The 24,108-nt window shown below is 44.7% G+C and overlaps 1 protein-coding gene and 1 long non-coding RNA gene across 5 annotated transcripts; one reads left to right on the top strand and one right to left on the bottom strand.

Moving 5' to 3' along the window:
* Nucleotides 1–2,447: 2,447 nt before the first annotated feature.
* LOC123386021 lies at nucleotides 2,448–22,786 on the bottom strand. Of its 2 annotated transcripts, XR_006599428.1 has the most exons (4): nucleotides 22,723–22,786; nucleotides 10,912–11,092; nucleotides 8,494–8,565; nucleotides 2,448–2,594 (listed from the first exon to the last, which is right to left on the bottom strand). It is a non-coding gene; the product is annotated as an uncharacterized LOC123386021 (long non-coding RNA). The 2 variants fall into 2 exon arrangements; XR_006599427.1 differs by lacking the exons at nucleotides 2,448–2,594; nucleotides 22,723–22,786 and adding an exon at nucleotides 6,204–6,672 and having other exon boundaries at nucleotides 10,912–11,268.
* CMA1 (chymase 1) lies at nucleotides 10,493–13,496 on the top strand. Of its 3 annotated transcripts, XM_006932790.4 has the most exons (6): nucleotides 10,529–10,601; nucleotides 10,948–11,046; nucleotides 11,272–11,422; nucleotides 12,136–12,271; nucleotides 12,498–12,752; nucleotides 13,163–13,496. In XM_006932790.4, exons 1-6 carry the CDS (start codon nucleotides 10,544–10,546, stop codon nucleotides 13,304–13,306), a joined length of 843 nt encoding a protein of 280 aa, XP_006932852.1. In that variant the 5' UTR covers nucleotides 10,529–10,543; the 3' UTR covers nucleotides 13,307–13,496. The 3 variants fall into 3 exon arrangements, with proteins under 3 accessions (XP_019688439.1, XP_003987574.1, XP_006932852.1); XM_003987525.4 differs by lacking the exon at nucleotides 10,948–11,046 and having other exon boundaries at nucleotides 10,510–10,601; XM_019832880.3 differs by lacking the exons at nucleotides 10,948–11,046; nucleotides 11,272–11,422 and having other exon boundaries at nucleotides 10,493–10,601.
* Nucleotides 22,787–24,108: the final 1,322 nt, after the last annotated feature.

The following is a 24,108-nucleotide window of genomic DNA, read 5'->3' as shown; positions in this document are numbered from 1 at the left end:
AGATCTATGTTAATGCCCAATGTATAAAATACAGTTTGTGATATATACTTGTGATGCAAATAAAACGTGATTGTGAAAAAAATTTTTAATTACCATTTTTTTTTTAGTAGGCTTCATGTCCAGTGCAGAGCCCAACACAGGACTGGATCTCATGACCCTGAGATCAAGATTTGAGCTGAGATCAAGAGTCAGACACTTAACCGACTGAGCCACCCAGCCACCCCTAAATTACCATTAAAGAAAGAAAAAAACAGGCATAAGTCTGAAATTTTTTTTTAGTTTTTTTTTAGGTTTTTTTGGGTGTGTGTGTGTTTATGTATTTTTGAGAGACAGCGCAAGCACAAGTGGGGAAGGGGCAGAGAGAGAGTGAGACACAGAATCCCAAGCAAGCTCTGCACTATCAGCACAAAGCCCATCGGGTTCAAACCCACCAACTGTGAGATCATGACCTGAGCCGAAGTCAGATGCTTTACCGGCTGAGCCACCCAGGCACCCCGTCTGACAAATTTTTAAGAGAAAAAATCAGAAAGATCTCAAAAATGACAGAACTTATGCTACAATGATAATTAAAAGATGTGTTTTTTTCTTTTAGCCCTAAATCTCATTTTATATTTGTACAATTAAGTAGTCTTAAACATGAAATACAAGGAACAGGACATTATGTGTGATGTCTGCTTAGGAGACCAGAGCAAACACTGAATTGCTGCTAAGACCCCACACACTCCTGACCCCTTGGGACAGCACATTTAGACGGCAGCTTTTCTTCCCGGGAAGCTGGACAACCGGAGACGTGGACAGAGTGGTCAGCCTACCCTGCCAGCCTGGCCTCCAAGAAGTACTGGGGCCTGTCAAGACCGCAGAGATCTGGACTGTCTGCAGGCTGAATCGGACCCCAAGGGAATGACAGGGCTTGCATAACTTTCATCCGTTGCTAGGGGAGTGCAAAGTGGTACAGCCACTTTAGAAAAGAGGTTGGCAGTTTCTTAGAAAATTAAATGTACACTTACTGTATGACCTAGAATCCTACCCCTGGCTGTTTACCTTCCAGAAATGAAAACTTAAGTTCACACAAAAACCTGTACCCAAATGTTTAAAGCAGCTCTATTCATAATTACAAAAACCTGGAAACAACCCAAATGTCTTTCATCAGAAACACCGGGGAAAACTCTCAGTGACGCCTAAATGGCTGGCTCGCCCCCGTGCTGGGGGTTCTGTACACCCCCTGCCTCTGATATCTCACATAACTTCTCCTCAAGCTGTCCCAACAGGCTTACTGGAATCTACCTGCAGCTGGGAGCATTCACCACTCAAGGAACAAAGGAATCTCCTTGCAACTAAAAACATAAGACATGGAGAAAAAAACAAGTCAAATGAGACACCTGTATGAGGCCTCAACACGGAATAGCAATCCCAGTAGAAGGAGGATACCAGCCCATTCTAGGACTGTCTAGAACACAAGTGGGTCCAAATCCAGGAGTGATACCCTGACAGTGTGGCCCACAGGAAGCAGCCGGGGACACCATGGGCTGAGCCTCCAGGCGTTGACTCTGTCATTGACAACAACCACAGATTAAACGAGCATGGCGTAGACCCCTGGAAGGGAAACCACAGCTGTTGCCTCACCAGTCTCTCCCACAGCACACCCAGAAAACATAAGGCCACCACAGCCACTCGGTGCCATGTTAATTCTGAGGTGCAGAAGAGGAGGGCCTGCCTGACCGATCCTGAGAGTGATGGGGGGTGATAGCATCACAGGGTCCAGAGGAGAAACTGCTCAGGGCAAAGGGCTTGCCCAAACTCATGAGAAGGGGCACCCTAGGACTTTCCCTGCTCAAACACCAGCCTATCGCAAGAATGGTAAATGGAAAAAAGACCTAGCAGGAAGAAATCCAAAAAAGCACCCATGGGTTGGGGGTGGTTCTTGCTGAAGAGCCTGTGTGAGGGCATGAGACCTATTCCTCCCAATCCAAAACTTGGAGTCAGCTCTCAGGCCCTCTTCATCTGTCATTCTCCTGGATAATCTGTCCACTGGAACAATCATGCTGAGGGAAGTCATTCAAAAGGAACTAGTGTGGGGGGGAGGAGCCAAGATGGCGGAACAGCATGGAAGTTTTTTGTGTGTCTTGCGTCCATGAAATACAGCCAGACCAACACTAAACCATCCTGCACACCTAGAAAACTGATTGGAGAATTAACACAACAATCTGCACAACCTGAACCACAGAACCCAGCAGGTACGCAGCATGGAGAGGTGAACTTGGGGAGTGAGAAGCTGCAGGAAGGGAGGTACTTTTGCAGGTAGAGAGAGGATGGAGATGGGGGCAGGGGAGGGGAGAATACGGGAAAAGCACCCGTCCCCAAAAGCAGTTGGAGAGAAAGCAGAAAATTGGAAACAGCCACAGGGACAAAACTAAAAAGGGAGAAAGGAGAAAGGAGAGGGTTTAAGTTCCATTAAGACTGTAAACAAGGGGAGCGCAAAGGCTACAACTCTGCAGCTCGATACCTGGTGGTGCTCTGGTGGGAAGGGCGAATCCTCAGGAGCAGAGTGGGGTCTGGGAGGTTGTTGGGCCACACAGGAAAAAGCTGTTCCACTGCTGCAAGGACATTTGGTAGAGACGGTTAAAGCCACCTGGTCCCAAAAGACCCCAGAAAACGGCCACATTTGCTGGTGCTGGAACAAGGTCATTAAGGGTGAAGCCTGGTGCCAGATGTGTGTTGTGATTTTCCATAATCCCTGAAAAGCTGCTGCTAAACTATCTCAAGAACCTTTTCCTGGGGTGGGCTGGCACCTGGCCGCAGTCTCGGGGCACCAGCAGCAGCAGGGTCCAGCAAGCGTTCCTGGGTGCAGCTGACATTCGGCCATTGCTCTGTGAGACCCTCCTGCGGAGGGGCGGAGCGGGTCAAAGCCGCAGTTCCTTTAGAAGTAAGGGGCCAGCGGGGCGCCTGGGTGGCGCAGTCGGTTAAGCGTCCGACTTCAGCCAGGTCACGATCTTGCGATCCGTGAGTTCGAGCCCCGCGTCAGGCTCTGGGCTGATGGCTCGGAGCCTGGAGCCTGTTTCCGATTCTGTGTCTCCCTCTCTCTCTGCCCCTCCCCCGTTCATGCTCTGTCTCTCTCTGTCCCAAAAATAAATAAAAAATGTTGAAAAAAAAAATTTAAAAAAAAAAAAAAGAAGTAAGGGGCCAGGGAAAACAGCTGCATCTGAGGCAAAACTCAGGAGAGAGGTACTGCCTGGGGCTTGGTCACGGAGAGTGAAAAAGAGGGGAGTGAAAGAAAACTGAAGACAAAGGACGGGTGTGAGATTGCTGACTGGGGAGAACAGACTTCCGATACTAGACCAGGTAGCTGGGTGACGCCATTTTCACCGCTCCCGCACATGCGCACACTCACACGGACCTGCGGACCTGCGAGCACCATAACATTCCACCCCAGTAGGCTAGCAGTGCCATCTAGTGGAGAGCAGAGCCATTACACTGAGCCCCGCCATCCTCGCCAACCTCGCTCTTCAAGAACACAGGTCTCACCGCCTACTTAGTTTATGGACTATAAAGCGCTTCATAGTCTGACTTCTAGGGGAAAACTAAGTAATTTCAGTCCTATTGCAATCTATTAGCAGATCCATCTATTCAATTTTCTTTCTTTTTTTTGCTTTTTCACTTCTTTTCTTTTTCTTGAAAACAGAAAGAGAAAAAAATTTATTTTTATTTTCAATTTTTATTAAAAATATTTTTCTTTAATTTTTTACTATATTTTTTACCTTTGTGTAAATTTTTTCAAATTCTATTTTACTTCCATCATTTTATTTTAGTCTACTTCAGTGGATTCACTTTTTCAAATTTTAAAACAATTTCCTTCTTTTTTTTCTCTCTCTTTTTTCTCTTTTTCATTTCTTTTCTTTTTCTTCAATACAGAAAGAGAAAAAAATTAATTTTATTTTTAATTTTTATTAAAAATATTTTTCTTTAATTTTTTTCTACTATATTCTTTACTTTTGTGTAAATTTTTTCAAATTCTATTTTACTCCCATCATCTCATTTTAGTCTACTTCAGTGTATTCATTTTTTCAAATTCTCAAATGATTTCCTTTTCCCCCCCTTTTTTTCTCTAATCTGTCAAACCACTTTCAACACCCAGACAAAAACACACCTAGGATCTACCATCATTTATTCGCTTTTTTGTGTGTGTATTTTTAAATATATTTATATTTATATATATATTTATATATATTATATATATTATATATATTATATATATTATATATATTATATATATTTATATATATTATATATATACACACACACATACATATGTAACTATATATGTATTTTTAAATTATTAAAAAATTATTTTATTAAATTTTTTATTTTATAAATTTTTTATTTATTCCACCAAAAAACTGCTAGAACTGATTCATGAATTCAACAAAGTGCAGGATATAAAATCAACGCACAGAAATCAGTTGCATTCCTATTCACCAAAAATGAAGCAACAGAAAGAGAAATCAAGGAATCGATACCATTTACAGTTACACAAAAAGCCATAAAATACCTAGGAATAAATCTAACCAAAGAGGGGAAAAATCTATACACTGAAAACTATAGAAAGCTTATGAAAGAAACTGAAGACAACACCAAAAAATGGAAAAAGATTCCATGCTCCTGGATAGGAAGAACAAATATTGTTAAAATGTTGATACTACCCAAAGCAATCTACATATTCAATGCAATCCCTATCAAAATAACACCAGCATTCTTCTCAGAGCTAGAACAAACAATCCTAAAATTTGTATGGAACCAGAAAAGACCCCGAATAGACAAAGCAATCTTGAAAAAGAAAAACAAAGCAGGAGGCATCACAATCCCAGACATCAACTTATACTACAAAGCTGTAATTATCAAGACAGTATGGTACTGGCACAAGACCAGACACTCAGATCAGTGGAACAGAATAGAGAACCCAGAAATGGACCCACAAACGTATAGCTGGCTAATCTTTGACAAAGCAGGAAAGAATATCCAGTGGAACAAAGACAGTCTCTTCAGCAAGTGGTGCTGGGAAAACTGGACAGCAACATGCAGAAGAATCAACCTGGACCACTTTCTTACACCAGACACAACAATAAACTCAAAATGGATGAAAGACCTCAATGTAAGACAGGAAGCCATCAAAATCCTCGAGAAGAAAGCAGGCAAAAACATCTCTGACCTTGGCCACAGCAACTTCTTACCAACACGTCTCCAGAGGCAAGGGAAACAAAAGCAAAAATGAACTACTGGGACCTCATCAAAATAAAAAGCTTCTGCACAGCAAAGGAAACACTCAGCAAAACTAAAAGGCAACTGACAGAATGGGAGAAGATATTTGCAAATGACACATCAGATAAAGGGTTAGTATCCAAAATCTATAAAGAACTGATCAAACTCAACACCCAAAAAACAAATAACCCCATGAAAAAAATGGGCAAAAGACATGAATAGACACTTCTCCAAAGAAGGCATCCATATGGCCAACCGACACATGAAAAAATGCTCCACATCACTCATCATCAGGGAAATACAAATCAGAACCACCGTGAGATACCACCTCACACCTGTCAGAATGGCTAACATTAACAATTCAGGCAACAACAGATGTTGGCGAGGATGCAGAGAAAGAGGATCTCTTTTGCATTTTTGGTGGGAATGCAAGCTGGTGCAGCCACTCTAGAAAACAATATGGAGGTTCCTCAAAAAACTAAAAATAGAACTACCCTATGACCCAGTAATTGCACTGCTAGACATTTATCCACGGGATACAGGTGTGCTGTTTTGAAGGGACACATACACCCCCATGTTTATAGCAGCACTATCAACAATAGCCAAAGAATGGAAAGAGCCCAAATGTCCATCGATGGATGAATGGATAAAGATGTGGTATATATATATATACAATGGAGTATTACTCGGCAATCAAAAAAGAATGAAATCTTGCCATTTGCAACTATGTGGATGGAACTGGAGGGTATTATGCCAAGTGAAATCAGTCAGTTAGAGAAAGACAAAAATCATATGATTTCACTCATATGAGGACTTTAAGAGACAAAACAGATGAACATAAGGGAAGGAAAACAAAAATAATATAAAAACAGGGAGGGGGACAAAGCATAAGAGGTTCATAAATATGGAGAACAAACTGAGGGTGACTGGAGTTGTTGTGGGAGAGGGAATGGGCTAAATGAGTAAGGGGCACTAAGCAATCTACTCCTGAAATCATTGTTGCACTATATGCTAACTAATTTGGATGTAAATTTTAATAAATTAAAAATAAAATTTAAAAAAAAGGAACTAGTGTGGTAGGGCTACAGGCCCAGGTATAGGAACCTGTATCAGCTTATATCCTTGCAGATTACTTGGCAGATATTGAATGTAAACCAGTAGCAGTTAAATTCAGAAAAACTTGGTCATTCAGAAACATCAGCTATTGCAAGGGCAAGCACAGAGTGAGCTCCAGCCTGCTTCGGGAAAATGTGGCCAATGTCATAAAGAATGTACTTACTGTCCCTTCTCCATTGCACTGCTGTCTCAATCGGAGGCAAGAAAGCACAAGCCCGTGCCATCAGGTGTCCCTCTCCATAGTATTTCTTACAAGAGTATTTCTTCTTGCAACATGTGTCAACGTTTACAGCTGTTCTAGTCCTGCATGGCAGTTTGAGGGTTAAACCCACTTCAGTCACATGCTCAATCCAAAAAGACACAGCTATTACTCAGAGAACAAGGTTAAGAAACACCCTGACAACTTAAAGTTCAACAAATAAAACAAGATGGTGTACAAAGCAGGACATGACTCAAGTCTGGTAAATCTGATTAATCTGTAATACGTTTAGGAGAATTTAGAGGGAAAGATAAACAGCCTCCAGGAGGACATATGCACCATTTGCCCATCAAACCGTTATATGACCACGCAAGATATAACACAAGGGGACCAAATCAGTGTTTATTAAAGACCAACCATGTGGCATTTTTCATTTAGCACCATATTTAATTCTCCAAAAACCCTGTTTCATGTTATTCTTTGTATTTTACAAAGGTAGTAACTAAAGCTGAGAACTTAAGGAATTTTGCTAAGGTCAGACAGATAGCTAAGCGGCAGAAGAAGGATTCAAGTTCTCCCATCTAACTGTAAAGCCGGCCATGTGCCTTGAATGTCAAAGTGAATAATGGCACTGATGATAAATGCTTCAGGAACTCAGAGGAGGGATGATCCCTCTGCATTATAGTGGCCCAGGAACATTGCCGTCACTAAATGCCAGTGTTTTTATAGTCGGCCCAACCTTTTCCTTCCCACTCACTGTGAATCTTAAACAAGACTCTGTCCAACCTCTACTTTAATATCTCAGGCAATGGGGAAATCACTTGCCTCCCCTCCCCACACATTCGTGTTGTAACAACAGATTATTAGCAAATTCTTCCTTATGCAGAGTCACCATCTTCCTCACATGCTGTGGAATCAGATATAGAGGCGATGTAGCCAGGGAAACGACGTTGAACTACAGCATAGGACTGTTGAGCAAAGGTGTCACAGCCCATTGGCTTGGCCCTCAGGCAGCACCAGACAGCTGACCCACAACTCATTTTTCCCCAAAAACCAGACCCCTCGGCCACTCACCCTCACTGGAAAAATTAATTCCACATGATGCCTGCTCCCTCTGATTACACCTTTCTAAATCAAGTTTTATACCTACTCAACTGATTGGTAGAGTCTCAGTCACAAGATTGAGGCCTACATGCAAAGGAACCTGAGAAATGAAGTTTATGGATTCCACCTGAGGAAAGCAAGAATCATAGCTGGAAATTCCTCTAATATGGGAAGGGTGTTCAAGAGACACTAAGGACCCACCATACATGGCAAATGTCTCCTACAAGCCATCACGTAGCTGCCACACACTCCTTCTCTGTACCTAACCTCCCTAAAACAAAAGTGCTCTCATTGAACGTAATCCTCTCTATCTCCCGTACAAAGAAAAATGAGGCTTGACTCTCCCCAGAACTGATATAATCCAGTCTCATCAGTTACTGCTTTCGACTCCAAGTACAGGATTTCTAGGTGATACCCATGCCACCTCTAATCTAGTCAGACTCCCAAAGTGATATTCTACAAACCGTGGACTAAGCCGAAGGTTCACCACCAACAACATACTATATACAAAATAGCAGAAGGAGGGCAGAGAAGAGAGAAAAAGGAAATCAGTTCAAACATGCAAACACACATGACAGCACAAGGAAGAAAATATGGAAAATATGGGCAGATAGTGCCAACTTTATTTCTGAAATTGGCACTTGACCAGAGCTTATACCTATTCCATTCTCTTGCCCTCAGCCAGTACAGGTGAAACAAAAATTAAATGTTGGTGAACCAGGTCTTTACTGATGCTGTGGAACTATCACACAAGTCCTGGACTACCTACCCCTCAACTTCTCATTACATGAGTGAAAAATGGAAATGTTTCATTTGCTTACCTCTCGGATTTTGGGTCCAACTGGTGCAGGGCCAAAGGACAAGACTTCTCCAGGTCCAGATTCGCCTCTGTTCTGCTGATGGTAGAATGCCCAGAGTAAGTTTGCCATCTTTAGCAAATAAAAATGCAGGACTCCCAGATACATTTGAATTTCAGATTGACAATTTATTTTAGTATAAGTATGTCTCATTTGATATTGAGATATACTTTAAAAAATGATTTGTTATTCATCTGAAATACAAATTTAACTGTGCATTCTGTATTTTATCTGGCAGATAAAGAGAGTGAGAAAAAATTAGTACAGGGACTCATCAAAAAATTTTACAAAAAAAATTGTACAGGGACTAGAAATACGTGTAGGTGTAATTATTCTAGAGAGGGTCAGAGCTGAGGGCAACTGAGGACCTAACCAGTATTTCCTAAGGAATGAACCACTCCAGTCACAAACCCAAGCTGAGACCAAGGGCATGGTAGAATGATTTGGGGAAGATATTTTTCCCCTGTGCTTACCCATCTCTGAATTAAATGGCTTCTCAGTCTCCAAGAGAAATGACACTCCACCCCATTACCCAACTCTTCCCTGGACTCCCTGCTTCTCCAAGTCTGGGGAAAACAGCAAGTATGTACTTGAAACTTGGTTATGGTAGTTATGAGTTGTGTGATCTTGGTCATGTTAATGTGTCTGAGCCTCAGTCCTACATCTGTAAAGTGACAGTAATGGTATTTTCTGAAGAATAAAAAGAGGAAAACCTCAGATACTGACCTCTGTGTACATTCTATTTCAGCAAAACAAGATTGAATAATAATGAGAGAGTAGGAAACCCCAGGCTCCCAGGGCAAACCATTCTTCTACATCTACATCCCCATTGGTGGGACTCTATTTCTGTTTCTCTTTGGTGGTAGGGCAGAGAGGGCCCTTGATTTGGAACAAGGAAAATCCATTTCTAAACTAGAAGCCTCAATAGTCAATCCATAAAACTGAGCTAATAATACATACTTCACAGGGTTGTTATGCAAATATATCAAGAGTTGGGACAATAAATGATGCACAGGCTCTCAAAAAATGCTAATTCCAATCCCACTTGCTCTTGTGATAATGTGTATAAAACCCTACCATCGGGTATGTTCCCTTCCCCCATCTACGCTCCATAGATCTTTCTTCTGCCTATGAACATCTGGTTCAGAGGATGAGAGAGACTAGATCAATGGTTTTCAAATTGTAGGTGGTCACCCTTTAAGTGGGGTGCTGTCCATATTTTAATATGGAGTAGATGGGGCGCCTGGGTGGCTCAGTGAGTTGAGTGTCCAACTCTCAATTTCAGCTCAGGTCATGATCTCGAGGTTCGTGGGATCAAGCCCCACATCAGGCTCTGCACTGTCAGTGTAGAGCCTGCTTGGGTTGTCTCTCCCTCTCTCTGCCTCTCCCCTGCTCGCTCTCTCTCTCTCTCTCTCTCTCTCAAAATAAATAAACATTTAAAAATTTTTAAATAAAAAATAAAAAATACAGAGTGGAATGGAATGAATGGAAACTGAAAGCATTGCACATAACAAGGATAAATATTGTTTCCCAAAACTTTTGATTCATTTGTACGTGTGTATGTTTGTGCTCGTGTAGTCACACATGAATATATATGGCTACTGGGTCCCTTTGCAAAATGCACTTCCTATCGTGGGCCATAAAAGTGCATGTGTTTCTGGATGCTCTGTGTAAGGACTCTCCCCACCCGTGTTTCTGATGAGCCTGAAACCAGCTGCCCTGATTGCGAAAGACACAATCCCTCCACCTCCCCTCACGAGATAAGGCACCATGGTTGAAAGCTCATCCTGGAAGCCAAAACTTGGGGGTCAGACCCCCACTTCACCTCCAGCAAAACAGAGGGTAACTTGGGGGAAACTTCTGATCAGAAAGATCACCAGTTTAGGATGGGAGAAGAAAACATGACCACACAGTTCCTGTGGTTACCAGCCCAGCCCTTCGCTCATCGCTGGAGTTATAAAACCCAAGCCGGAAAACAGAAGCAGCATCTGCCCGGGGCAGCCTCTCTGAGAAGATGCATTGTCTTCCTCTCGCCCTGCCGCTCCTTCTCCTCTGCTCCAGAGCTAAAGCTGGTGAGTCCTTCCCTCTGGAAGCTGCAGTATCAGCCCCCAACACAGTTTAGTCTGAATATAGCTGACTCTTAAACAAGATCGCAGGATCTCTCTGCAGGAATCCAGAGTGAAGTTCCACTTGGGATATGCCTCCCCCACCCCCCAGTCTCTGCAGCCTATGGTAGTTCCCAGGGACAAGGAACCCCACTGACTAGGGGAAAGCCCGAACAGGTGGGAGGAAGAGGGGGCATCTTCTCATGACTTAAGGTGAGATGTTGGGTAGGAGGTCCTATGTTCTCTTCATCTTCTGAGCTTCGGGGCTACACTTTACCTCGTAATGTGGCCATTCTCTGACACTGCCCTCAAGGTTTGGAGCAGGTTGAAACCAGGACCTGGAGAACTGGCCCTGCCCAGTGGAAGAGGAGCATTGAGGTCCCAGGCACAACGGCAGTGGGGGAAATCCGAGGTGAAAAATGCCTGAATGGCATCTGAGCCCAGATTGGCTGTTGTCCCTGGAAGAAGGAGTGAGAATTTATGTGAGAGGTTGTGGGTGGGGACACCAGATACCCGAGCCTCCTGAGGGGGCAACAGGTAGAGTACACAGTGAGGATGAGATTAGAGAGAAGCCCCTCTCAACTTTAGCTCAGCCTATGCATTCTCTGTGTTCAAGCCCTGGGGATCTCTGTTCCAGGAGAGATCATCGGGGGCACAGAGTGCAAGCCACACTCCCGCCCGTACATGGCCCACCTGGAAATTGTCACTCTCCAGAATAGACTGTTATTTTGCGGTGGTTTCCTGATAAGACGGAACTTTGTGCTGACGGCTGCTCACTGTGCAGGAAGGTGACACAGCAGGGTCCCATTTATCTCCCTTCTGGAGATTAACAGCTAGGGTGGCAGCCAAGGACGTACCCTTTGGCGGTCTGAGGGGAGGCTCCTGGGGCTGGGACAGGCAAGACTTGAACTTATGGAACTTGGTCCCATAATTGATGAGATGCCCTGATCTTCAATCACTGTGAGTTCGGCTCCCCTACAGAGAGGAAAAGGAGGCCCTATCCAAAAGTCCCTCCTCTAAAAGTAGCTTCCCTCTCCCAACCCCACCTAGTTTTCTAGGCCACTTCCTCTATGCCCTTTCCAAGAACACTGGCCTTTAATTCTCAGGGACTTGAGCCATCTTTCCAGGGGAGGCAGACAACAGGGTCCACCAGGGATCCCACCACCTCAACTCCCCCTTTCCTCTGATATCTCTGGCCCTCACACAGGGCTCCCTAAATTAGGAAGTGCTAATCCTGTCCCCTGGGTCCTCCATGGCCTACTCAGTCTCCAGGAATTCCTGAGGGTCCTGGAAATTGTCCACGTTCCCTGAGAAAGCTATTCCCTGAGTAAAATAGGAGCCCCCACCCCAAATGCTACAAGTGGTCCAGAGAAAGAGGGGTGATTAGAGTCCAGTGACCCCCGTGATAGACTCTAGTCTTCTTTTCTCAGAATGGGAACATCGCAGGAGAAACCTGAGACCACCACAGTTTCTCCTAGTCCTTCCTTCTCCCTCACAATAGGTCTATAATGGTCACACTTGGAGCCCATAACATAAAAAAGAAAGAAGACACATGGCAGAAGCTTGAGGTCATAAAACAATTTCCTCACCCAAAATATGATGACTGTACTTTTCTCCATGACATCATGTTACTGAAGGTAATAACTTCTTTCTCCACATTTCCCACTTTCTGTTCTCTTAGTTTTCTCCTTCAGGTCTCCATTGCCCTAAAATGCCCACAACCTGCCTCTGGACTCCAACCCCACTGACTCGTGCCATCGGATGTAGTTCTAATGCAAAACAGTTTGCCCTGTCCTTCCCTGATTTCCTCCAACTGCCCTGTCACCCATTTCTAGCACTGACAGCCCCTCATGCCCTCCACAGTTGAAGGAGAAAGCTAACCTGACCCTGGCCGTGGGGACGCTCCCCCTTCCGCCCCAGTTCAACGTCATCCCACCCGGGAGAATGTGCCGGGTGGCTGGCTGGGGAAGAACACAAGTGAATGAACCGGGCTCTGATACTCTGCGAGAGGTGAAGCAGAGGCTCATGAATCCCCAAGCCTGCAGACACTACAGAACTTTCGACCACAACTTCCAATTGTGTGTTGGCAATCCCAGGAAGACAAAATCTGCATTTGAGGTGATCCTCGGATGAGGGTTCTTTTCTACAAGTCACTGTTCGGGGTCCAGACGTCTTGTGAAAGGACATGGGGTGGGAAGGTTGTCAGCCAGCGACAGGGTTTCAGATCATGGGCCTAAGGAACTGGAATCACCCCTCTGCAGATCCGTTCCCTGCTCCTCCCCCACCCATGGCCCCATGCAATCTCTGGGCACCCCTCCCAGGCTGCTGCACAGGGCACATGAGGTGGCCAGAAGGAAACAGAAAAGGGGCATCACACCGAGATGTATAACCCCATGAGGAACCAGGGCTGCTGGGTCTGACCCCAGGTCTCACTGGGAGTAGATGACTTCCCAGCTCACCTTCTGTGTTCTCTCTCTCTCTCTCGCTCGCTCACTCTCTCTCTCTCTCTCTCTCTCTCTGCCCCACAGGGAGATTCAGGGGGCCCTCTTCTGTGTGCTGGGGTGGCTCAGGGCATTGTCTCCCATGGACGGAAGAATGCAAAGCCCCCTGCTGTCTTCACCGGGATCTCCCACTACCGGCCCTGGATCAATGAGGTCCTGAAGCAGAATTAAGCCTCGATGGAGCCTGGGCAGGCCTGAGGGGAAATCTGGAACCAGACCTGAGCAGGCTTTCTGTGCCCCTCACTTTCAAGCTGCCTCTGATCTCTGCTGAGGCCCTGCCGCATCCCTCAGACCCACAAGGGCCCCTCCAGGGCACAGAATCCTCAGTAAACCTCAATAAAGACCCAGCTTTCAGACGTGAGGATGTGTCTTCTCTCTGATGCTCTCTTCTCTTGGCACAATGCAACTGGCCTCCAGCCTAGGCAGCCTACAAGCTTTGCAAAGGGTCGGGGTGTGTGGGAGCAGGTGGGGGGGGGGGGGGCCGGGGGGGGGGAGGGTGTGAGTGTGAGATACAGAGAGGAAATAATGAAGAAAAATTAGGGAAAGAAAGAAGAGAAAGGGAATCCCTGGAGAGACAGGATCCTTATTTCCAACTTAAACAAGATGTTATGCCAGATCCTTGCTGTAATCATCACCTCTATACTGATTCGAATTTATCTTTAGTAATATCCAGAATCACTAAGAACATTGTGAATCACAGGCAAAGATGTAGGATATTTAGGGCATCCCTGATCTCTCCCCACCAGGTCCCAGGAATAGCGCCCCTCCACTAAGTTGTGCCAACCAGACATGTCTCAGGGCATTGCCAAGTGTTCTCCAAGGGGCAGGGGAGCAGGAATCATCCTCAGTGAGAACCACCGGTTTAGATACGTGATGCAGGGAAGACAGCTGGTTCCACATAGGGCCCTCCTCGCAGTCCACCTCGATAAGAGGAGATCTACCATCTGCGGGGCTTCAATCTGAGATGCAGAGAAGATTGTCTCTCACTCCCTGATGCAGAACAGAGAGCTGGAGCAGATAAGGGGGGGATAGCATCACAGTTCTGCATGAGCAACTCCCAGCCACAAGGGCCGTACCCAAACCAGTAGGAAGTCAAAAACCTACAGCCTGCTCAACACAAAGTCTTGCCAGCTGAGAGACTGGCTAGAGAAGAGAAAACAGGTCAGAAGGACAGGAGACAGGCACAACAGGAGCCTGAGGCTTATAGCCCTCCTGGCTTCTGAGGGTATGGTGAATCGCTGCCTCGAGCGAGCTCTTTCTAGCAATTTGCCTGAAAAACATAATCAGAGATTATGTCTCTGATTACGTCTTACACAAAGATTCATGAACAAGGATTTTAATCTCAGCATTGTTAATAATGGAAAACTTGGAATCCCAGTCATGGAACAAAGTTTAATTGGTAAATTCAGGGTCGCCTGGGTGGCTCAGTCGGTTGAGCGTCCGACTTCAGCTCAGGTCATGATCTTGCTGCCCGTGAGTTGGAACCCCGCGTCGGGCTCTGTACTGACAGCTTGGAGCCTGGAACCTGTTTCAGATTCTATGTCTCCCTCTCTCTCTGCCCCTCCCCAACTCATGCTCTGTCTCTCTGTCAAAAATAAACAAACATTTTAAAAAATTGAAAAAAATGGTAAATTCAAATGATTGAATATTTTTTTACTGAATATTTTGAATTCATTAAAAATTTGTTTTCAAAAATATTCAGTCATGTGGGAAAATGCAAAACTTCAATGTAATATAATGCAGGATTTGTTTTTCCTGGGAAGACCCTGGACTCTTCCTCTTCCCACTGTGAAATACCCCTTGACTGAATGTCCCTCCACCGGGCCACGAGGGATTAAGAAGACGCTAACAGATCTTTGCCTGGATTATGTGATTTGTGACATTTGGGGCATTATTTTCTGAGTCTATGTTTTTTATTAAATGTTGAAAGGCTTCTGTCCCTACTCAACTTTTTGGTACTTTCAGTTTATTTGGATAGTTTAAAAGTGTTTGGAGTTTTGTGTTTGTGTTTTTGTTACGTGGCTTTAGGGCTGTGAAACACCACAGCTCCCCAGAAGAGGATTTGGCTGCATTCGTCTGAGTTCATTTCCTCATCAATCAGGAAACGATTGCATTATCAAGCCACGGTAGCCAAGAAGCAGAGATCTTTGCTAGTTTCTGTGATGGTTTTCCTGATGACCATCTTCTCTGATTTTCATCTCACGTATGCGCTTATCTGTGCTGGGCTTGCGGGCTCTGAAAAGTGCAGCATGATTTTCCATCACCAGCCCCACCTCTGGGCTGTGAAACAGCCACATCCGTGTATTCTTTGGGCCTTTATCCTCAAAGGGTCTGTCTGTCAGGTCCCAGGATTGGCAGATGGCACAATCACACAGGATAATTTAGGAAAAGTTCGATGGAGGATCTATCTATGTGCAAAGGGAACAGGAAACCAATAGGGTGTGGTGACACATCCCAGAGGTGGCAAGAGTACAGAGCTACCACCGTCCCTTTGGCATGAAGGAGGTTGGGTAAGGAGTGGTTATTGGAACTCAGAAAGACAGCTGGAGCTCCACCTCCGCTTGCTCTAGCTGTAGCTGCAGGACAGGAGCTGTGGGCCATGGAAGGACCCACAGCCAACTGATTCTAAGTGGTTTCCCAGGAAAGGACTGTGTGAATAGATCCTACTGTATCACTCTCCGTCTGCTCCTGAATTCCTGACCGTGCTCCCATTGGCCAATCCTTTTATCCGAAATTTATTTATTTATTTTGAGAGAGAGAGAGAGAGAGAGAGAGAGAGACAGAGAGAGACAGAGAGAGACAGAGAGAGAATGTAGGAGAGGGGCAGAAAGAGAAGGAGAAAGAGAATCCCAAGCAGTCTCTGTGCTGTCAGCCCAGAGCCCACAGGGCTCCATCCCCTGACCCTGGGATCATGACCTGAGCCAAAATCAAGAGTCAGACGCCACCAAATTACCCCAGGTTGAAAGTTCTCAAGCCACACCCTATTCTATTCCCAGAATCCTCCCTAACTCTTCCTCTTGCTTGACAGAAGAAAAGGCAAAGATCACATCACTGAGCCTTACATAGCCTCAAGCCTGTGCTAAAGTAGTTTCAGGTGCAGGAAAGGTAGCCGGCCCAGGAGGGATACCTTTGTGATTCATTTCTATGTGAGAGGCAGGGACCGCTACTTTTTTTTAAGGCAACCCCTCAAGAGGGAGACTTCTGGCACCTAGGTGACAGAGGCCACCAACAGGGCAAAGCCATTGTAGGAGCCAGAGAGACACCTTTCCATCACTGGGTAACAATGAAGGGCTATAACTGGCTCCTACAGACAGGGATATAACCTAGATCCCACCACTCCATCCCAAAAAGGAGACACACTCTCATGCTGGGAAACATGAGGGACCACCAAAGGAAATTCAGCTAACAGCTTCAGGAGAACAGAGTGTTTGCTGTCTCTTCTGCCTTGTGTTTTGCCCCCTTTGTTCAGCATTTTATAAACAGCTTCTCTAGTCTCCCCCTGCCCCAGCTGCATCTGAGAGAGCTGCTGACCTCAGGTCCTCCTACCACCCTTGATCTGAACTTCAGGAGATACCTTCTCATCCTTGGCCAAGGGAACCTACAAAATGTCCAGAACGTTTGAGGGCTCTTGCATATAGGATACGAGTGGGGAGTAATACTTGAAAACCTGATATGCAGCCGCGCCCCATCTGTTAGAGCTGAGACCTATGCGCCAAGTGACAAATGAAGTCCTCGTTCGTGTCTGTGTCACAGTAGGTCATTTGGGTTCTTGACCCCACACTATGGTCAATTCCCTGGACTCCGAGCGCATACTTGGCATGTATATTCGGGACTTAGAAGCTGACAGAACTCTCATAATGATTCTCTGATTTATGAAATAAGGTCCATTTTGGTAAGAAAAGCTAAGAGGAAGGGCACCTGGCTGGCCCAGTCAGAGGATAGAGTATGTGAGTTCGAGCCCCACATTGGGGGTAGAGACTACTTAAAAATAAAATCTTTTGGGGACACCTGGGTGGGTCAGTCGTTAAGCATCCAACTTTGGCTCAGGTCATGATCTCACGGTCTGTGAGTTCAAGCCCCGCATCAGGCTCTGTGCTGGCAGCTCAGAGCCTGGAACCTGCTAAGGATTCTGTGTCTCCCTCTCTCTCTCTGCCCTTCCCCCACTCACATTCTGTTTCTCTCTCTCAAAAATAAATCAACCTTAAAAACTTTTTAATCAATAAATACATAATTAATTAATTAATTTTAAATCAAAAAAAAAAAAAAAGAAAGGCTAAGAGGAAGCATGTGTAGCTGCATCCCCACATCTGGCCAAAATGATAAATCAGAAACAATACAACATCCCAGATGAAATGGCATAGTGTAGTGGCACTCTTAAAGATTTAAGGGGCGCCTGGGTGGCTCGGTCGGTTAAGCGTCCGACTTCGACTCAGGTCATGATCTCGCGGCCCGTGAGTGTGAGCCCCATGTCGGGCTCTGGGCTGATGGCTCGGAGCCTGGAGCCTGCTTCCGATTCTGTGTCTCCCTCTTTCTCTGCCCCTCCCCCTTTCATGCTCTGTCTCTCTCTGTCTCAAAAATAAATAAACGTTAAAAACAAAATTTTTTTTAAGATTTAAAGGTGCAGGGGACAGTATCCTGGAAAGCCAGATATACCATGGCAAACAGCAATGGACCACCATAAACTTCACCGCGTAGTAGCCCCAACTGCTGCTGCTATTTTGTATGTCATATGTTTGCAAGAACAGATCAACACAGCCTGTAGCATTTTATATGTGACTTTGGATCAGGCAAACGTGTTCTTTCAGTCTGCACCAGGCAGAAAGGTCAGAGCAGTTTGCATTCACCGGAGAAGGAAAGCAGTCTGCATTCACCATCTTGTCTCAAGATTATGGCAACTCTCCAGTTCTCTTACAGGATGAGCCCAAAGAGGCCTTTATGTCTGGACATTGCCCAGAACATAAAACTGGCCCGCTATAGTGATGGCATGGGCCACTGAGAGGAATAGTGCATGGTAGGCCTCTTTGGATTTTGGAGACAGCATATAAACACTTGAGAATATTGTTCTGGCCCATTTAATAGATGTCTCAGAAATCTGATGACAGTTTCAAGAGAAAGTCTTCCAAGGCAAGAGAGCAATCTGTAGCAGGTTCAGGCAGAACTCAAAGAACCCCAGAAGAACCCATGGGTGTTATAGGTACCCCCGATAGATAAAAGTGGGGACCCTACAAAGTGACTGACAAGCCCTGATTTACAGAACAGACCTCGAAGGTTCTGTAGTAAAGCCATGCCATCTGTAGCACAGAGTTATTTATCATACAAAAAGTAGCTCCTGGGAAACTACTGGACCCTAATAGACACTGAGTATCTGATCTTGGGACATCAAGTGTCTGTAATCAGACCTACTGAATTCAGGGCCCTGGTTCCCAGAAACAGACCAGGGGATTTGCTCCCACCGGGGCTGAGGGTATAGTAAGGGTTCCACTAAATCTAAAGTTATGGCTGCCAGCTGTCATGCCAAGCCTGTCTTGATAATGAGTGAATCTCTAGGCAACAGTGAATTTACCTCACTACCATAAATAACTCCCCCTTTTTATCATGCAAAGATAGAGCTGTCATGTAATAAGGGCAGGGAGGAGTATGAGGTACTCTTTGGTGCTTTTATGCCCAGTGATAACTAAAACCTTGTTATCAGGTAATTGCAGCAACCCTTCCCTTAAAAAAAAAAAGCACAGTAACCTCTGAGATAAAGGTCTGGGTTACCCTACTGGGTAAACAATTTAAACCAACAGAAGAGCTTGCCATGTGGTGGAGCAGGAGGGAGGCGGGGAATGGGTGCCAGAGGAGGAAGGCAACAACTAGTATTAATGGCCCCAGGACCAACTGCAACTGGCAGGGACTGTAGGTTATCCTTATAAAGTGATTAACATCTAAATCAGCAGACGTTGACGTCCTCCACCCGCAGGTGGGCTCCATCCAATCAGGTGAAGGCCTTATGAACAAAGACTGAGGTTTCCTGACATAAAAGGAACTCTCCTCAGGACTGCAACATAGAGGGGTGCCTGGGTGGCTCAGTCGTTGAGCGTCCAACTTTGGCTCTCGGGTCGTGATCTTGTGGTTCTTGAGTTCAAGCCCCACATCAGGCTGGCTGCTGTCAGGGCGAAGCCCACTTCAGATCTTCTGTCCCTCTCTCTCTGCTCCTCCCCCACTCACTCTCTTCCTCTCTCTCTCTCTCAAAAATAAATAAACATTAAAAAAAAGAAAAAGACTGCAACATAGAAAGCCTGTCTTAGTCTCCAGATGGCTGCCCTGAGGGGTTCAGACTCAACACTGCAATGTCAACCCTTACCTGAATTCCCAGCCTGCTGACATGTCCTACAGATTTCAAACCTGCCAGCTCCCACAGTGGCGTGAGCCAGTTCCTTAAAATAAATATCTCTTATAGATAGGTAGATGCCAGGATAGATAGATAGATAGATAGATAGATAGATAGATAGATAGAGAAAGAAAAAAAGAAACAGAAAGAAAGAAAGAAAGAAAGAGAGAGAGAGAGAGAGAGAGAGAAAGAAAGAAAGAAAGAGAGAGAAAGAAAGAAAGAAAGAAAGAAAGAAAGAAAGAAAGAAAGAACGAACCACTACCTTGAAGAATCAATGACAAGATGAAATGACCTGAATGTGGGGCAGCAGTGGACCCAGCCATTTTAGAAGGAGGAGAGTGGCTGACAGTGTCCCTACTCTGTAACTGCTGACTGAAGGGAACTTCCACTCAAGGCTTCTTATCCAGCTCATCACAACTCTTTCCCTAAAGGCTTGCTCTGGTGGAGAAGCATGCTCAGCCAGTGCTCACAGGAGACCAGAAGTGGCCCCTAAAGTGGCCTCAATGCAAAAGGGATGGGAATTGGTGAGTGATTAACCCAGCGTCATCACTCTACTGGGGAGACAAGTCTGAGGCGTGTCTTACACCATCTCCCAAAAGTCCCTGGTGACATGAAGCTCCAGGTGTCCACAGCAGTGATCTGCTCATTAACACATTCTGTAACTCCAGGGACACATTTCCTGGCAAAGGAGGAAATTCAGGGCAGTGGGAAAGGACAGTCCTTTGTCCTTTTATTACTGGGCCAGGTGAAGATCAACGGGGAAAATGAAATTTGACCCCTATCTCACAAACACACAAACATCAATTCCAAGGGGGCACCTGGGTGACTCAGTCGGTTAAGCACCTGACTCTTGGTTTGGACTCAGGTCATGGGATTAAGCCCCACATTGGGCTCTGCACTGCCAGAGCAGAGCCTGCTTGGAGTTCTCTCCCTCTCTCTCTGCCTTTCTCTCTCTTTCTGTCTCTCAAAATAAGCTTTTAAATTTTTTTAATGTTTTTTATTTATTTTTGAGAGAGGCAGAGACAGAGTACTATCAGGGGAGGGGCAGAGAGAGAGGGAGACACAGAATCCAAAGCAGGCTCCAGGATCTGAGCTGTCAGCACAAAGCCCCATGCAGGGCTCAAACTCACAAATAGTGAGATCATGACCTGAGCCGAGGTCAGACGTTTAACCGAATGAGCCACCCCAGGAGCCCCAAGTGTCTTACTCCTGATTTTGGCTCAGGTCATGATCTCATGGTTCATGAGTTCAAGCCCCACATCAGGCTCTGTGCCAACATTACAGAGCCTGCTTGGGATTCTCTGTCTCCCTCTCTCTCTTGCTCTGCTGCCATGCTCTCTTTCTCTCTCTCTCTCTCAAAAATAAATAAATAAACTTAAAAAAACAAACAAACAACAGTCAGTTCCAGATGATCCATACATGACAGGTAAAACAATAAAACTTGTAGACAATTTGACAAGACAGTATCTCTTCACTTTGGGGTTTAGAAAGATTTCTTCAAGGCACACAAAAATCACTAACTTAAAAGCAAGTTTCTCAACCTTTCACTACTGACATTTTGAACTGGATAAATTTTTGTTATGGGGGCTGTCCTGTGCATTATAAGATGTTTAACATCATCCCTGGCTTCCCACTAGAAGCCAGTACCTCTGCCAATACCACCCCAGTTATGCCAATCAAAAATGCCTCAAAGACATTGTTAAATGTCCCCTATGGGTACAGCTGCCAGATTTAGGGGAAAAAAACAGACCACCCAGTTAAGCTTGAATCTCAGATAAACAACAACAAAATTGCATGTGTCACAAATATTACCTGGGAAGTACTTACATTCAATTTTTGTATTGTTTATTTATTTTGTTGTTTATTTATTTTATTGTTTATCTGGTATTCAGGTTTAACTAGATGTCCTGTATCTGCCAATCACATCCGTTAAGAACTATTGCCTCAAAGGAAATTGATAATGGACTACAAGAAGGACCTCCATTGATCAAAAGACACCTTTAAGAGAGTGAAAAAGCAAGCCACCAAGTGGAGAAAGATCCTTGTACTACATACACCAACTAAGGCCTCACATGCAGAATTTATAAATAATGCCTATAAAGCAATAAGAAAAAAATCAGACCATCCAAGAGAAACACAGACCAGAGACTGGAAAAGGAAATTCACAAAATAAGATATCCAAATGGCCAATAAACGTATGAAAGGCACCCAACCTCAATTGCAATCAGGAAAATCCAAATTAAAACCACAACACAATACCACTACAAACTCACCAGAATGACTAAAAATAAGGACTGATAATATCAATACCAGAAAGGAGGGCAACAGGAACATTCCTACAGTGCGGAGGGCATGTAAACTCACTCAACCACTTTGACAGCATCAGTTGACAAAATAAAAATAGGCACATCCTCTGACCTAACAATTTCACTTCTAGGGATACACCCAAAAGAAATACCCACATCATAAAGCATGAACAAGAATGCTCATAGCAACATGATACTTGGAAATAATCCAAAAGTCCATTAACAGCAGAATGAATAAATACAATTGTGGTATGGTAACATTACATGGGATACTACCCTGCAATGAAAAGTACCTGCTGTTACATACAAGAACATGGATGAATCTCACAAACATAATATTGAAAAGGAGAAAAAAAAAAGCAGACCTTAAAAGAAGACCCATTGTGTTAGCCTATTTATATAAAGTTCAGAAACAAAACCAATCTATGTGTTAAAAGTCGAGATAGCAGTTACCTTTGGTGAGGACAGAGGTACAAGAATTAGGAAAAGGAGGCCAAGATGGCGAGACAGCATGGAAGCTTTTTGTGTCTTGCGTCCATGAAATACAGCCAGACCGACACTTAACCATCCTACACACCTAGAAAACCGATTGGAAGATTAACACAATAATCTGCACAACCTGAACCACAGAATTCAGCAGGTATGCGACACGAAGAGCTGAACTTGGGGAGCAAGAAGCCCCAAAAGGTAGGTAACCCCTTTTGCGGGCGAGAGAGGACAGAGACTGGGGACGGGGGGAGCATACGGGAAAAGCACCCGTCCCCAAAAGCAGCCGGAGAGAACGTGGAAAATTGGAAGCAGCCACAGGAACTAAATTAAAAAGGGAGAAAGGAGAAAGGAGAGGGTTTAAATTCCATTAAGACTGTAAACAAGGGGAGCGCAAAGGCTGCAACTCCGCATCTCCATACCTGGTGGTGCTCTGGTGGGAAGGGTGAATCCCCAGGAACAGAGTGGGGTCCAGGAGGTTCTCGCGGGCCACACGGGGAAAAGCGGTTCCACTGAAGGAAGGACATTTGGTAGAGACGGTTGAAGCCACCTGGTCCCAGCAGACCCCAGAAAACGGCCACATTCGCTGGTGCTGGAACAAGGTCGTTAAGGGTGAATGAAGCCTGATGCCAGATGTGTGTTGCGATTTTCCATGGTCCCTGAAATGCTGAGGCTACACTGTCTCACGACTGGCACCTGGCCGAAGTCTCGGGGCACCAGCAACAGCAGGGTCCAGTGGGCGTTCCTGGGTGCAGTCGACATTCGGCCACTGCTCATTCAGCCATTGCTCGGTGAGACCCTCCCACAGAGGGGCAGAGCGGGTCAAAACCGCCGTCCTTTGGAAGTAAGGGGCCGGGGAAAACAGCTGCATCTGAAACAAAACTTGGGAGAGAGGTACTGCCTGGGGCCTGGTCACGTAAAGTGGAAAAGCGAGGAGTGGATGAGAGCTGAAGACGGAGGACCGGTGCGCGATTGCTGATCCGGGAGAACAGACAGGGTGCCTGGGTGGTGCCATTTTTCACCGCTCCCACGCATGCGCATGCACACCGATGAGCACCGCAACAATCCGCCCCAGTAGGCTAGCAGCGCCATCTACGGGAGAGCAGAGCTGTTACACCGAGCCCTGCCCAACTGGGCTAACTTCACTCTTCAAGAACACAAACCTCACCCCTGGCTTAATTTATGGACTACAAAGAGCTACCTGGACTGACCTCTAGGGGAAAACGAAGCAATTTCAGTCCTACTTCAATCTGTTAGCAGGTTCATCTATTCAATTTTTTTTGTCTCTCTTTTTCCTTTTTCTCTTTTACAATTCTTTTCTTTTTCTTGAATACAGAAAGAGAAAAACTCATTTTTATTTTCAATTTTTATTAAAAATATCTGTCTTTAATTTTTATTACTATATTTTTTACTTTTGGGTAAATTTTTTCAAATTCTACTTTACTCCCATCATTTTATTTTAGTCTACTTCAGTGTACTCACCTTTTCAAATTTTCAAACAATTTCCTTTTTTCTTTCTTTTTCTTTTTTTCTCTTTTTCATTTCTTTTTCTTGAATGCAGAAAGAGAAAAACTTCATTTTTACTTTCAATTTCTTTTTAAAATACTTTTATTTAATTTTTATTACTATATTTTTTATTTTATGTAAATTTTTTCAAATTCTATCTTACTCCCATCATTTTATTTCAGTCTACTACAGTGTATTCACTTTTTCAAATTTTCAAACAATTTCTTTTTTTTTGTCTTTTCTTTTTTCTTTTTTTTATCTTTTTTCTCTTTTTCATTTCTTTTCTTTTTTCTTAAACATGG

The sequence above is a fragment of the Felis catus genome, chromosome B3, assembly GCF_018350175.1.
Source record: "Felis catus isolate Fca126 chromosome B3, F.catus_Fca126_mat1.0, whole genome shotgun sequence".
NCBI classification, from domain to species: Eukaryota; Metazoa; Chordata; class Mammalia; order Carnivora; family Felidae; genus Felis; species Felis catus.
Note: the sequence above shows the minus strand (reverse complement) of the source record. Positions and strands in the feature narration are given on the sequence as shown.

Bases quoted from the DNA above. Each gene is read 5' to 3' on its own strand.
- CMA1 (XM_006932790.4), top strand. From the start codon at position 10,544: ATGCATTGTCTTCCTCTCGCCCTGCCGCTCCTTCTCCTCTGCTCCAGA. The intron at 10,602-10,947 runs GTGAGTCCTTCC...ACTGCCCTCAAG, and splicing joins CTGCTCCAGAGCTAAAGCTG to GTTTGGAGCAGGTTGAAACC. The intron at 11,423-12,135 runs GTGACACAGCAG...CCCTCACAATAG, and splicing joins GCTGCTCACTGTGCAGGAAG to GTCTATAATGGTCACACTTG.